This window comes from Abramis brama, assembly GCF_963993115.1.
Source record: "Abramis brama genome assembly, chromosome: 13".
NCBI classification, from domain to species: domain Eukaryota; kingdom Metazoa; phylum Chordata; class Actinopteri; order Cypriniformes; family Leuciscidae; genus Abramis; species Abramis brama.
Window position 1 is genome coordinate 19856685 of NC_139975.1, and position 14575 is coordinate 19871259.

The 14575-nt window shown below is 36.7% G+C and overlaps 1 protein-coding gene across 1 annotated transcript; it reads right to left on the reverse strand.

Moving 5' to 3' along the window:
* Positions 1 to 702: 702 nt before the first annotated feature.
* On the reverse strand, positions 703 to 14452 carry atl3 (atlastin 3). Its single transcript, XM_084132916.1, has 14 exons — positions 14317 to 14452; positions 13036 to 13259; positions 12727 to 12861; positions 10611 to 10715; positions 10463 to 10513; positions 8747 to 8803; positions 8141 to 8233; positions 7906 to 8044; positions 6989 to 7116; positions 6848 to 6904; positions 6681 to 6752; positions 3724 to 3915; positions 3387 to 3626; positions 703 to 2050 (listed from the first exon to the last, which is right to left on the reverse strand). The coding sequence occupies exons 2-14, from the start codon at positions 13237 to 13239 to the stop codon at positions 1982 to 1984; spliced, it is 1542 nt and encodes a 513-aa protein (XP_083989042.1). The 5' UTR covers positions 13240 to 13259; positions 14317 to 14452; the 3' UTR covers positions 703 to 1981.
* Between the last annotated feature and the right edge of the window lie 123 nt (positions 14453 to 14575).

Below are 14575 nucleotides of genomic sequence, written 5' to 3' on the forward strand. Positions count from 1 at the left end.
ACTATATTTAAATGTAAACATGAATATATCTAATATTTAAATAGGTTTGGGAAATTCTTGCGATGGCGCTTTCTACCTTACGGTAACATGACATGATGGAAAGCGCTGTTGGTCCTACTAATTCTGCACTGAAAACATATAACACCGATTGCAATATTAGTGGCTCGTAGGGCACACTGTGGTCTGAGCCTAACCCTTTGTGCTTGTCTCTGCCCCTTTTTAAGGTTCGCTTAACTCGCTTCCAAATAAGGAAGCAAATGGTGACAGTCGTGAGCGCGCTTCAGCCAAAGCCGCGCACATCAGGCGGCTCGCGACTCCGATCGCCATATAAGGAAACAAGGACATTTCATTTCTATAGAAAAAAATTCACACAGTAAGCGCTAGAGGGAGCGGTGTACAGCAGCAAAGAAAGAATGAAACTGCAAAGAGGGAAGAACATATCTCGCAGACCAAATAACACAGAATATAATTTATTATCTTCAATTTGCAATCAACCATAATAGTTAATAGTTCCATTTACTCGCGTTTGCTCATTCGTAGACTCTTGCAAATTAACGGCTGTTCAAAACGTGTCCATGAATGAATGCTTACGGTCCTCGCTGAAATGTTCTCACAGTTCAAATCAATGCTGACACCTAGTGTACAAAATTGGACTATTCTTGACATTTCTGCTTCCATCTGAATGCAAACAAGACCCATGAGTGCATTGCATGCTTAAATCTTTATTTTTGGGGTTTATATATGTAAAGTGTATGTAATAGTAAAAAGTATAAACAGGGACAGAGAATGATCCCTAGTAGGTCAGTTTAGACAGGTCCATTTTTTTTACAGTCTATGCATGTGAAGAGATCACAGGACACATTCAAAACCCCACAACCGAGGCTCTGGTGGAATGCAACAAAGAACAATGCCACAAAGACACATTACAGACATGCCTTGGGGGGCAAACACATATTGTCATTGTCTGTAAAAATCTGGAAAAAAGGTACAGGTATACTCTTTCACTGCCACATCATACAAGAAAGAAGAATGTCATATGACAAAAATGAAAATGAAAGATGCAACAGTGCTCAAACCACTAAAAAAACTGAATCAAATCAGGTGTTTACTAATATGATATGCAAATATGAACATGATTAACAGAATAGTGCACAATGACTGAGCTTTCCTCAAGGCATTTTTTAATAGTTAATATTGGCTTTTCTATCAATACTTTCAGTCCAACTTAATCAAAGTGTCAGGATGGTTTTGAACACCCAAAAACATGCCAGCAGTTAAAAAGGGGTGTACAGGACCAATCGAGCACTCAAGATAACTGGAATGGAATACAATATGTTTGTTACCCCGATGAAACAAAGTGAAACAAACTTATTGACATGATTTATCACAGAATTCAAAAATGGATGTATACAAGATGGAGAGATGGAAGGCACAGAAAGGCCACAGTTTGGTACAGAGATAATAAAACAAAGGTCTTGCAAAGATCACATAATATAAAGTACTTACACTTTTAATACTAAACATCATATCAAGCTCAAGCCTTAATGAAATAATGGCAGTTCATGTGCAAAGATATTCATGGCTAAAGACAACAAACCAACAACGTGTCTACAGAGCGCAATGCAAGTGCAATCCAAAAGTTACACGACCCTGACCTGCTATGGAGGATGTATTTGGCTGTACAGGAATGAACAACTGTAAACGTAACAATGCAGCTCTGTGGAGAGTTTAGCCCTTGTGCTAAATACATGATTAGTTTGCAATTTACATAATTGTCCCTGAAAAACTGCTGGTTTGTGATATTTGGTTTATATTCATATTTGTGTTGATATTTAAAAATCTGGTTTAAGACATCTTGCAAAAAATCTGTCAACCTGCATTATAAGTAGAGATTTAAGTGCTATATTCGGAGATCTGCGATATTTGGTATCATATCATTGGTCGCGTCTGTGCAGTTTACATCTTCGGTTTGATTGAGAAGCTATCTAGTCTTCTTATGTTGTGCAGCCACCTGACCCTGGCTTCTTGTCTTGTTTAACACATCTGTAGCCTGGGGAAAAAAAAAAAATGGAGAAAAAAACTTTAGAATTAAACATTTCTAACCATTAAGGACATTTTTTAAGGTGAAGAATGTAAGATTTTTATGTTAAAATACATTCTCCTAATCAAGATAATTGTTCATTGACTATTATTAGTATGTCATTCATGGGTTTATCTCCCCCAAAAGTGTAAATATTGAGCCTTACCAGGCACCATACACTGAGAGCGGTCTGCTTAGATCTGTCAATCTCTTACCAGCTCAACCTATAGCAGTGTTGCCAGATTGGAAATGTCCAAGTATCATACCAGAACCTCAAAATTATCATATTTGGAAGAAAATTATCGTACACGAGTCAAACGTACAGAATACAGCTATTTCACGAGTTCACACTTACATGCAATTAGAGGGGGTAAAGTTTAATGCGTATTTGGCGTGCTCCGAGTTCGGCCCGAACCCAGAGTGCAGGTTCGTTATACCTGATCGTACATAGGTCAAAATTATCGTACAAATATGAGATTTATCGTACGTCTGGCAACACTGACCTATAGCGAGAGTTAGGGGCGTGGCTTCTGTAGCAGGCTTTTTTTTTCTGCATTAAAACCTTCAAAGATTAAACAGGTATTGAACTCTTAAAGGGATAGTTCACCCCAAAAAATAGATTCTGTAATTAATTACTCACCCTCATGTCGTTACAAACCAGTAAGACCTTCTTTCATCTTCGGAATAAAAATTAAGAGAGCTTTCTGACCCCACATAGACTGCAATGTAATTACCAAGAAAGGTAGTAAAGAAAACTCTTGGATTTTACAAAACATATGTTCATTTGTATTCCGAAGATGAACGAAGGTCTTACGGGTTTAGAACGACATGAGGGTGAGTAATTAATGACAGAATTTTCATTTTTGGGTGCACTAACCCTTTAAGACAAATGTAACCGTATATAATGTTTATTTAGATGTGTCCAGCGTAGAAAGCCTCAAGTCAAAAATGCGCCCTGTGCAGGTACGTTGCATGGGTTTATTATAAGTGAGACGTTAACATTCGCTCAAGACAGTGTTATTAGACAACTCAATTGCTTACTCATGACACATACCAACACAGCTAAAAGTATTCCTAATATTTTGGACCTTTTATTGAATGTAGCTACATTTACCTGTTGAGACATGCCTTCACAAGCACCCGTAAAAGCTGTGATTGTGATGTTTGAGTTGGGGGAGACATGATGTGCAAAAGGGGGCATTTGCAAGGTTGTTTGAAAATACGCTTTATTTTTTGTAATTCTGCTAGGTGCCACTAGTGTCGCAGAAACTACATGCTTCACCATTTATTAAAGGAATATATTTACCTGCTCTAGTATTACTCCAGCAGCTTGGTCTATGGCTGTGCCTACTTCTCTGTACTGGCCAGAGTACCGGATACAGGCCCAGGTCAGCATAGCAATCATGGCTAGACCAACTACACAGTCACATGCAAAGGAAATAGTTTCCAGGCCAATGAAGTGCAAAATTCCTGACAGCACATACAGGAGGCAGATCAGGACAAACAGCACTGCAGGTGTCCGGAAAGCACTGAAAACATTCTTGGACTGAGAGGAACAAGAATACAAAAAGAAATTAATAAAATCCTCTAAATATTTTTCTCACATCAATTCTTTTGATTCTTTCTCACAATGCTGCCGTTACCTCGTTGTGCTTCCTTAAGGACTCCCACTGCTCCATCAGCTCTGTTTCCAACTGTTCCTGGTATCGGTGACAGAAATCCCGCCCACCCATCTTCTTAGTGCTGGAGAAGAGCTGAAGGGCCGCCTGCAGGAAGAAGCGGTGCTTTTCCTCCAGTGAGTCAGGAGCCACATAAGGCAGATCTCCACCACATACCTAACAGTGAGAGGGAATTTATAAAAAAAAAGAAATAAAAGGACATAATATCCATTTAACCTTTTATATAATGTTCGAACACCACATGCCAATGCAAATGTCAATAGTTTGCAGCACAGAATGTGTAGGGTAACATGGGGTAAGATGCCTTTTGATGAATGGCTGTGCAATTTTTAAATTTGTCATTTGAATATCAACATTTGTGAGATTTAGTCAGCTGAAAACAGTTGAGGAATATCATTATGTTGAATATCAAATTTTTTTGTGTCTATTTGTTAATGAGGGATTTGTGGACACATTCATGTTTATAGATAAAAAGATAAAACGAGACCCTTGGGGAAGGTAAATCGAATAGTTTATTTAGTATTTTAAATTAATGATAATTTAAAACATAAATATTAATAATAATTATATATTAAAAGTCATTTATAAATTCTGTAAAGGTTTATCTGGCTTCTTACCCCAGAAAGGGGTATTTGATATTTGACATTTTGTGCTATAACAACTAAATTAGCAAATGTTTCTGTTTCTTTCCTATAATAACACTGACCGATACATAATCATCCTGAACATGCTAAACTTATACCAAAATATTACAGTTTAACCCTCTGGAGTCTGAGCGGTTTTCTGGGCCCTGGAGGTGTTCTGACATGCTCTGACATTTGTGCTTTTTTCAGTTATTTATAAACATGTTAATGGCAAAGGTGTAAATTCACTCTATATAGCACAAACAGGGCTACCAAAATATGTGATCACCATGCATGTATATTTTTGAATTTTTAAGAGAATAATGTTTATGCGTGGTTATTGAAAAAAATAAAAATGAAAGTTGCTGAAATAAGACCACAAAACTCATAATAAATATGTGTCAATAAGACTTTTGACTAATGGATGTTGTCGCTTCGAGTTCTGGCTTCAAAATTATGTGAAAATAGTCTTGCTTTATCGTTCACATAAAACAATACATTGATTTAAATTGATGTAAAACAGGTTTTGCTTGGAAAGCCAATATGCGAGGGGGGCGTGAACGAGGAGTGGTTTACACCTGAGAATACAATGTCCCACCCACTCTGCATAATTAGCCATTCATTCAGGTGTGAAACTGACTGAGCCACAATGCGAGGACAAAAGATATATTTAGAAGAAGACTTATATTGACCATTTAAGATTTTGCTTACATCTATCTTGTAAATATGTTTTGCTATTTTATTAAAAAGGTTACAATTACAACAATAATTACAATTTCAACAATATTTCAAGTGTGCACTTTCTTTGTAAAAAAAGAAAAAGATTATAGGCCTACATTTTATCTATGTATTCATTAGTTTGAATATAGCCAACATTGGAACAGCTAACATCTTAGTTGATGACTTTATTTTTGACAAAAATAGTATTTTATATATATAGAAATTGCTAAACAAAAGCTTATTTGATGTGGCAGTATATTCTACAGTAAAAACTGTACCCAAATCTAGTCAACAAAATGTTGTCTTTCATATTTCGCCTGACTGTAACGTTGTTTTTATGAAATATTAGGGAAATATGAAATTACATTTTATTTCAACATATTTCAGTCGATTTTTACTCATCTCAGTATAGCAATACAGTTTGCTAAAACATCATCATTCATTCACACACGCGATTTAAATTTAAACTGTCTTTTTGCGAGCTGTGGTAAACAGCGCGCATCTCTGCCGTTCATTCATTCATAAACAGAAACCCGATTCACGTGAGAAGGAAAAAAACTTACTACAGTATTCCTCAGCTCGCTCCTCGATATACCCGCACTTCTGAGGTACATTTTCCATTATTATTATTCCTCACAGCGCTGCGAGACGGTGTAAACAAGTAATGATCTGAATAAACTTGTGTTTTCTCGAGCTGATATGGGGACGTTCACAGGTTTGCGTGGATTGCCTCAATCATTTGCGTTTGAATAGCGTGCGCTCTCCGTGGGCGTGCCACATTACATTTGAATGAGCTGTAATGAGCTCGACTGGAATCGCTCTCTTTTAATACAGATTTCACAAGATGAGAATATTTGTTTTTTATATAAATTACTTCATTTAAAAGAAGAGAATTCAAGCTTCATGCCTGTGTGTCTGTATGCCTGTTTGACTGAGTATTCGCTGAGTTATTGTTCATTTTCGGACGCGTTTCAGAATGGACTTCACTGGCAGAGAGAAGGCAGAACTCGCTTCGTGTTTATTTTTCTTTATTTGGCAAAAAGCACAACACTTTGTTTTTATTGTGAGTATACACAAAAATAATACACATTTAACAGAATCGATTGATGTATGAAACTCCTATGGAAAATCAAAGTCAACAGAGTATTTATGAGTTTCTTTTACACTGATAAAAAAAAGCGAGCTGGTATCGCCGGCGATACCGCCGACCTCAGGGGGTTAAAAGTAAATCCACATTGTTCTTAAGGGGGGCATCTTCCCCCATGTTACCCTATTTGTGAGAATGACACCGAGCCTTAACCAAGTAAAACAAAATGAAAGTGACAAGCGAGTAGTGGCACAATTTATCTGTCTCTTGCTTATTATTTAAGACATTTGATTATTTCTCAGAATTTGTAGGAAAATGTTATTGAATCCAAAACACAGATCTTCTACTAAGGTGAAAGTTAATGAACATGAATGATTCGTGATTTTCACGGGACAAAACATATTCAGCAGTTGCATTATGCATTGACCTTTTGGGAGGGACTGTAATTATTGTACACATAACAAGAGTTTAACACATTCCAGGTAACATACCTTCTCCATATTCTTGTAGTACTGGTCTCTGGCTGACGCCACTGCCGCAAGGTTATTGGCCTCTGCTGTAGCCTGAATGAGTCAAAACATCACATCAAAACCATGAAATCTTGTGATAAAGCAATACCAAATAAATACCAAATATTAGTAAAACCATATTATGTTACCTCTAGCATGGATTTAGGTTGTGGAAGGTCTTCTCCCTGATATATCTTAATATATGCCTAACAAATTACAAACAAAACTCATGAAAAATGCTGTTCAACCAAATATGGACCAAGATGTTCATAAACCAGTTGTGTGCTCACTTTAAAGAACTCCAGCAGGCCTCTGCAGGTCACCTTATTCCCATTGATCTCTTTCACAGCCAGATTGTCAGTCTTGAGCAGGTTGGGAATGAGTTCACGCAACTGTTCCTTAAACTCTGGAGCCACATCTAAGAATCGAAGATGGAGTGATAGTTAAAGAGAGTTAGAACATGTAAACACAACAAATAACATAAACATGCCAGTATAAAATGAGGCTCTGAAAATGCAAATGAAACACAGTAACACACACAGTGAGATAGGCAAATATCAGTAAATGGAGTGTTGACAAATATACACCACTTTACTACGGTTTGGGGTCAGTGAGATTTTTTCTGCCTGATATTTTAATTTGGCAACGATGGATTAAACCGATCAAAAGTGAATCAAAAGTTCAGCATATTAGAATGATTTCTAAATATTATTTTAAATGTTAATAATACTTCACAATATTACGTTTTTTACTATATTTTGATCAAATAAATGCAGCCTTGGTTGGCATAAAACGTTGAAGCATTACAAAATATCCTATCGACCCCAAACGTTTGAATGGTTATGCATGTCATTTTTGTGTGGATGTGTAACAGCAGAATTAGGAATGGGCACTTTGTTCATTTTGCCCAAACAGATAAATGAAACAAATTTGAGGGTCCGTCACCCAACTTTTAAATTGTGGGTGTATGTTGCATCCCACCACACTGTATTTTTTTAAGCATCTCTAATAATTTGTCAAACAAATCTGAACACAAATTACTGAAAAAACGTACTGTAACCAATCACAAAATTGTTGTAAAAATGTTTTGAAGTTATTGTGCTTCCAAGTTGAATCTTTGCTGGCAGTATCAAATGCTCCGGTACTTGTGCCCATCTCTAGGTAGAGTGTTTAGTGTGAGTAATAAAACATGAATGAAGTCTAATACCACACAGCTGTCCCCTGAATGCAGGGCTTGTTGCCACCTTCAGGCCAGGGTGTGGTAAGAGAAAACAGGAAATGGAGGTGAAACAGGAGTGAATGTGCTCTCTCACTGTCTGAAGCTCCTCATGCTGAGACTGCTTCACCTGAACATCACCACACAAACACACAAGAGAGAGATCACTGAAGACAAACACACAACTGAACAAATAGTGAACCTTAAGTCATTCTTAGTCACATACTTGAAGACGTTTGTCCAAGAAATCGCTTCCTCCCTTAAACCCAAATTTATACTCATATGGGAAACTCCAGTCTCTGACCAGGAACATAAGCGACTGTGGACAAGAAAGAGTTGCACCAAAATTAAGGAAACACACAATAAAACGCACAAGCACAGACATGTCTGTCTAGATGCACTCTGATAAGCAGCTTCAAGTTTCAAGTTATTCATCTGTCCTGAGCTCTCACATATTGTTGTCCATGTTTTCATATTAATGCAGTAATTTTGGATAGGTACCACGGTACTACCACTGTATTCTCTGAAGAATCTTGGTACGGATATAAATACAATGAGATGTAATTATGATAATCATTCAATAGAATATTTCGAATACCATGATATTGGCATTTGATACCATCATTTTAACACAGTGTCACCAGAGGTCTTTTTAGGTCCTGAGGTTATTCTGCTCACAAAGTTAAATGAGTGGCAAGCAAAAAAAAACCACAAATTTGAAATACAAATGTGAGCACAGAAGGCATGCATCACTACAGGTACACACAGACACAAACACATTTAAACTAACAGCGATTACTACAATGTCAGTATCAGAAAGGTGTGTTCATACCTGAAAAGGCTTCAGAAAGATTTCGTCCATTGCAAGTCGGCCGTACTCTGTAAACAGCTACACAAACACAAAAATGACAGGTGTAATAAAAAAAGTTAGAAAAACCATTAAAAAAAAAAGACTAATGACTGTGATATACTGTATGGTCTGTAAGGTTAAGAACAGAGATGCATCAGAACAGATGGGCTTTTCAGTTTAACGCATTAAAAATATTTAACGCAATTAACACAGCATCTGTTTTTTCCCCATCATCCTTTGGCTAGCATTACATAGGATCACGCTGTTATTTATGCAAATGCTTTTAAATCATTCAAGCCCGATAAGAAACGAAAGAGAACGCAGTGCAGAACTGGCGCGCGTCTGTGAAACTCCTGTCTGTGTGACACACACACACTCGTGCACACAGAAAGCTGCTTCAGACAGCGCTTGAACGGACAAGAACACACAAAATTATACCAAAATGCCTTTTTTGTTGCGTATCCTCGAAAGTGTTAGTGTTAAATGAGTTTAATGAAGTCTTCAATGAACGTAAAGAGCTGTGAGAAAATGGGATGCGTGTCAGATCCACGTCATGTCTTAAAGTGACAGCAGCCTAATAAACCGATGCTGATGTCTGTCATTAAGGATAATCAAAGAACAAAAGAAAAAGCGAAAATCACTCACTATTCTTCACTTTTGTAGCTTTAATTAGTATTAATCTATATTTAATGTATAATTTGTGCAGTGAAGACTGAAGTGTTTGATAACTTTATTCAATTTCTGTATATATCCTACCTGTTAGACCGACCTAAAAATCTTAAAGCACTGTTTACAAGGTTACATGGGTCAAAAAACAATGAAAACAATAACATTTTGTGCATTTTGACAGGGCAAGTAAAAATCTGAACTGGTCTGACTGGGCCAATAGACAAAAATGAGCCCTGATATATTGAAGAGCACAGGTAAATGTGACGTTTATTACAATGAGTTTATGTGAAGATTGTTGTAAGTCTAATAAATGTTAAAATGTATACCTTTTAATTATACTGTAATGCTGAATGGCTATAATTAATGGCTAAAATTGAAGAAAAAAATCAATTTCATAGAGACATCAGTAGAAGTATTGGTATCGATGATACTGACCTTTTTCATAAAAAGATGTCATTAAACAAATATTTAAAATATAGGCTACTGTCTTTATGTTGTTTGTACATTAATTTGGAGATTAAAAATGTGAAGCAATATAAATATATATTACACACGTTAATGTTAGGTGCAATTAATCATGATTAATTACAGAAAAATGTAATGTAAATGTTTTTTTAATCGATTGACAGCACTAGTTACAAAAGATTTCTATTCCAAATAAATGACTTCATTTTTTTACATTTGCATCTCAAGAAAATGTATCTTGATTTAAAGATGTTTTTAGATATTTGTATTGAAAAACCGGACAAAAATAGCAAGATATTCATTTTTTGCAGTGCATGAAACATTTAATGCCATGACTTTATTGAATATAAGACTTTCTGCTCTGAATTGAAGACTTTCTGCTCTGATTTAAGACCTTTTAAGGCCTTAATTTGTGTATGGATGACTTAAGACTTTTCAAGACTCGCAGAAACCCTGATTTTAACCCATTAATTGCTCTGTGGTTTAATAAAGACAATGTTTTCCACATCGAAAATGCAGGACAGTCTCAAGACAAAACAGTTGGCTAGTTGTGGGTTGACTAACCTGAAGTTGCTGTAGATCATCTTCCTGAATATTTTGTGACAGGTTATAAATCTAGAAGAAGAAAAAAAGTAATTATAATTATGACACATTTCCAGTCGTCTTCTTTCAAGTCATTTGTGGCAAAATTGTTAAGATGCAGTGTGGAAACCTGGATAGAACTGGTCATGGTGCTGAGGGCAAAGATGGTGGCACAATCTCTCACTGTGGACTGATAATCAAAAGCTCCTTGTGTGTCCATTAAAAGCACTGCAACCTACAGAGAAGAACAAAATAATAACAATAATAAGGTTTTCCAAACTCAAGGGAGCAAGTGACCGGAAGTGATCAAAGTGTTTTGACACTTTTTTAAAACATTACGCAATCACTGACGATAAAATCTTGACAGGAAATGACCACAAACGTACTATGAATCTGATTTCAGGGCTTGTGCAAGTATAGATTGCTGAACAAAAACCACTTAAGATTTCAGACAGAAATAAAGTTCATAATGCAACCGTCATAATAAATATCTAGGGAACTGAAACTGACTAATGCTAGTCATTTAGTTCTTCATTCAATCTCATTTCTTTATTCACCCCATTTATCTCAAACATGCAAGACCACTAATGACAGGAATTGTAGGGAATTCCACTTAAAGGAGAAGTTCACTTTCAAAAAAACTTTTGCTGATAATTTACTCACCCCCATGTCATCCAAGATGTCCATGTCTTTCTTTCTTCAGTCGCAAAGAAATTAAGGTTTTTGATGAAAACATTCCAGGATTTCCCCCCATGTAATGGATTCTATTGGGACCCAAACGGTAGAAGGTCCAAATGACAGTTTAAGTGTAGCTTCAAAGGGCTTTAAACGATACCAGATGATGAATAAGGGTCTTATCTAGCGAAACGATCGGTCATTTCCAAAATAAATAAAAAAGTTTAAGTTTTATAAGCACAAACGCTCGCCTTGCTCTGTTCTGTGATGCGCGTTCGTGACGTCACGTAATACGCAATTACGTTGAAAAGGTCACACTTGACGTGTTTACAAATGTGCGGAAGGAGGACCATATACACATTTTCAAATGTATTTGTGTCAGTTTATCGTTTAAAATGCCCATTTCGTGTGCGTATCCTGGGTGTTTTAATATTAAAAAGCCAAAAAGAACATTTTCTTCAGGACAGAAATTTTTCAAGCGTGACCTTTTCAACGTAATTGCGTATTACGTGACGTCACGAACGCGCATCACAGAACAGAGCAAGGCGAACATTTGTGCTTATAAAACTTAAACTTTTTTATTTATTTTGGAAATGACCGATCGTTTCGCTAGATAAGACCCTTATTCATCGTCTGGTATCGTTTAAAGCCCTTTGAAGCTGCACTTAAACTGTCATTTGGACCTTCTACCGTTTGGGTCCCAATAGAATCCATTACATGGGGGGAAATCCTGGAATGTTTTCATCAAAAACCTTAATTTCTTTGCGACTGAAGAAAGAAAGACATGGACATCTTGGATGACATGGGGGTGAGTAAATTATCAGCAAAAGTTTTTTTGAAAGTGAACTTCTCCTTTAATGATTTTCAGTACATCTAAGAAAGCAACAAATAATTGATCCAGCTATTTTTGGTAATATTTAAAAAAGTTCCATTTATTACAACAAAATCATAAAGTTCCTGACAAGCCTACAAAACTACACATTGTCATATAAAGAACCAGTTAGTAACACTGATCTCACAAGCCTTAAAAATAACCTAACGCCACAACAATTTTGATTTCTTTTGATGCAGATATGACCAAAAGTAATGATTTGCAGTTAAATAAGTCAGCTTGGAATCATTCAAAGGCAATCATTTTTTTTCCAAACAAATCATGATTCCTCAATAACTTTTCTAAGTTATTCTAAGTCTATGGAAAAAATGTAGGAACATCTAAAACACACATACACTTGGTGGCCTTATAAACACGTTAAGATGAAATTCTAAACAGATATAGGTCTTATATACATTATAATATACAGTATATATATATATATATATATATATATACATATTACTTACCTCAGGCATGCGGTCACTCATTTAGAATACTTCTAATTCATCAACATTAGAATGAGGTTGCGAACAAATTCATGTGGCACAATTAGGCAGAACGTTTTTGTGAGAAGTTCAAATGCGTGTATAAATACGAATAGTGTATGCAATTATTAGTGAATAAATAGTTTCTGGTATTTAGTTCTTAATAACACCACATGTCCGCAGTGCGGTGGCTGCTGTTGGGTGCTTGTTACCTCACTTCCATCCTTCTTCCGCACAATGAAAACTTCACTCCACAGATGGATGCCGGTGGTCTCTGGCTCGGAGCCTCCTCTCCAGGAGAAACCTGTCAGGGGCTCATTCTCCTGCCCAAGCCAGTCCTGATCAGGCTGCAGGGGACAAAATAAGGAGAGGTGAATATATTGTAGGAACCTGTTCAAGAGCAGTACACCAATGATCTTTCAAAGTGTTTGGAATCTAACAAAGCAGATTTTTGCCTTAATATTAAATTATGTGCAGCATTACATGATCTGAATATTGAATGCATTGGCTTTCTTTCTGACCTTCCTATACATGTATCGGAGCATGAAATCCAAAATGAAACTTTTCCCTTTTCGGAAGGCTCCAGCGACAGACACCACCACAACATCCTTATCTCGAACCTCAGGCGCCAACAGAATTCGACTGAGAGCGTCTGTATCCAGGTCAAAGGAGTGATCCTCCTTGTTGACTGTCACAATTTGAACTGGCCCCGGTTCACCCCGCATCCTCTGTCCTATATCACAGGCTTTCAGTGGGCGACAATAAATATGTTTCAGCTTAATACCAGCAATACAATAAGGGCACACGTTCATATTTGAGTGCATGACTATTTGTTTTGACCTTTAAAGCTAAGCTAGCTGTTAATATCTGCTTGGACATATCAAAGAGAGTGTATTAAATCCATTTCTGGAAGGCATTATTGAGACAGTACAGGCCCTGTTGGCCAGCAAGGCAGGGTTTGTTGGGAAATTGCGATGTGGCAAGCCAGCTAAAAGGTTCAAGCATGCTCTTCTCCATTGACTGATTCCCCAGCTTGAATGTGACTTATTGTTTTAATCATTCTGACTGCTTTCACTCGTGGGCAAATAACAAGAACAATCAACACTGCTGTGGAAATATCTTAAGAAATAAACAGATTTACACAAAGCCAATAAGTTTTGCATTTGGTGGAAGAGTTTGTGCACAAATATGTGTACAAGCAGAACAACACACCCTGAGGAATAAAATTTCATAACTGGAACCGGTCAAAAGAGGTGTGGAACAGAAAAACCTGCTGAAAAATGTCAGAAATTCCTGACTGTCTATTAAAAAAATATGTTATAAATGCAGACAATTGCAGTACTGCTCAATTTGAATGTAGTAATTAGAAACGTGGCAGTTGCCACTAAACAACTTCTGCCAAATATGATAAAAATAACCAGTGTTGCTACAAAATGTGTTCGGGGTCCTATCAAACAATAGTAAATACTTATGAGTAAATCTGAAACAGTGCAGACACCTCCTCCTCTTCTTGTTCAAACTGGCTGAATTCCAGACCCTTTATGTAATATTTTCCATATATGAACCAGAAGTTGTTTACGTGGTAAGATCTTAAAGGATGCATGAATATTATTGGAATATAAAATTAAACTAGCTGATATTAAACTAGCTAACGTTAGTTACTGTCGCCTCGCCCCAACATTGAGGAGTTTCTTAATCAAAGCGACAACGTATTTGAGAAACGGACGAAACAGCCATCTTAAAAGTGTCTTGAACTAGCTTACATATTACTGACTTTAAAAACAACCAATTCATTCCGGTACCTTGTCCTTCGCTTTTCACTGCAGACCTTCCGCGGGTTCTTCTGTTCCAGAGTATGAACGTTCAGTTTTAATAAACACAACTTTGTCCGTCAAAGAACATCCCACCGCGCGTGTTGCCAGGAAAGGTAGTTTTTACGGTAATACATTTGCATACAGTCCAACTGTAAACAGGCCACACAAGAACTACAACATCCATGAGGACCCAGAGTAAAACTCGCTTGACTAGCGGGGTTTGTTTTCATGGTCCAATCAGAGGACA

Bases quoted from the DNA above. Each gene is read 5' to 3' on its own strand.
- atl3 (XM_084132916.1), bottom strand. From the start codon at position 13,239: ATGCGGGGTGAACCGGGGCCAGTTCAAATTGTGACAGTCAACAAGGAG. The intron at 12,862-13,035 runs GTCAGAAAGAAA...TGTCCCCTGCAG, and splicing joins TCCGATACATGTATAGGAAG to CCTGATCAGGACTGGCTTGG. The intron at 3,916-6,680 runs GTATGTTACCTG...TCTCACTGTTAG, and splicing joins ACTACAAGAATATGGAGAAG to GTATGTGGTGGAGATCTGCC.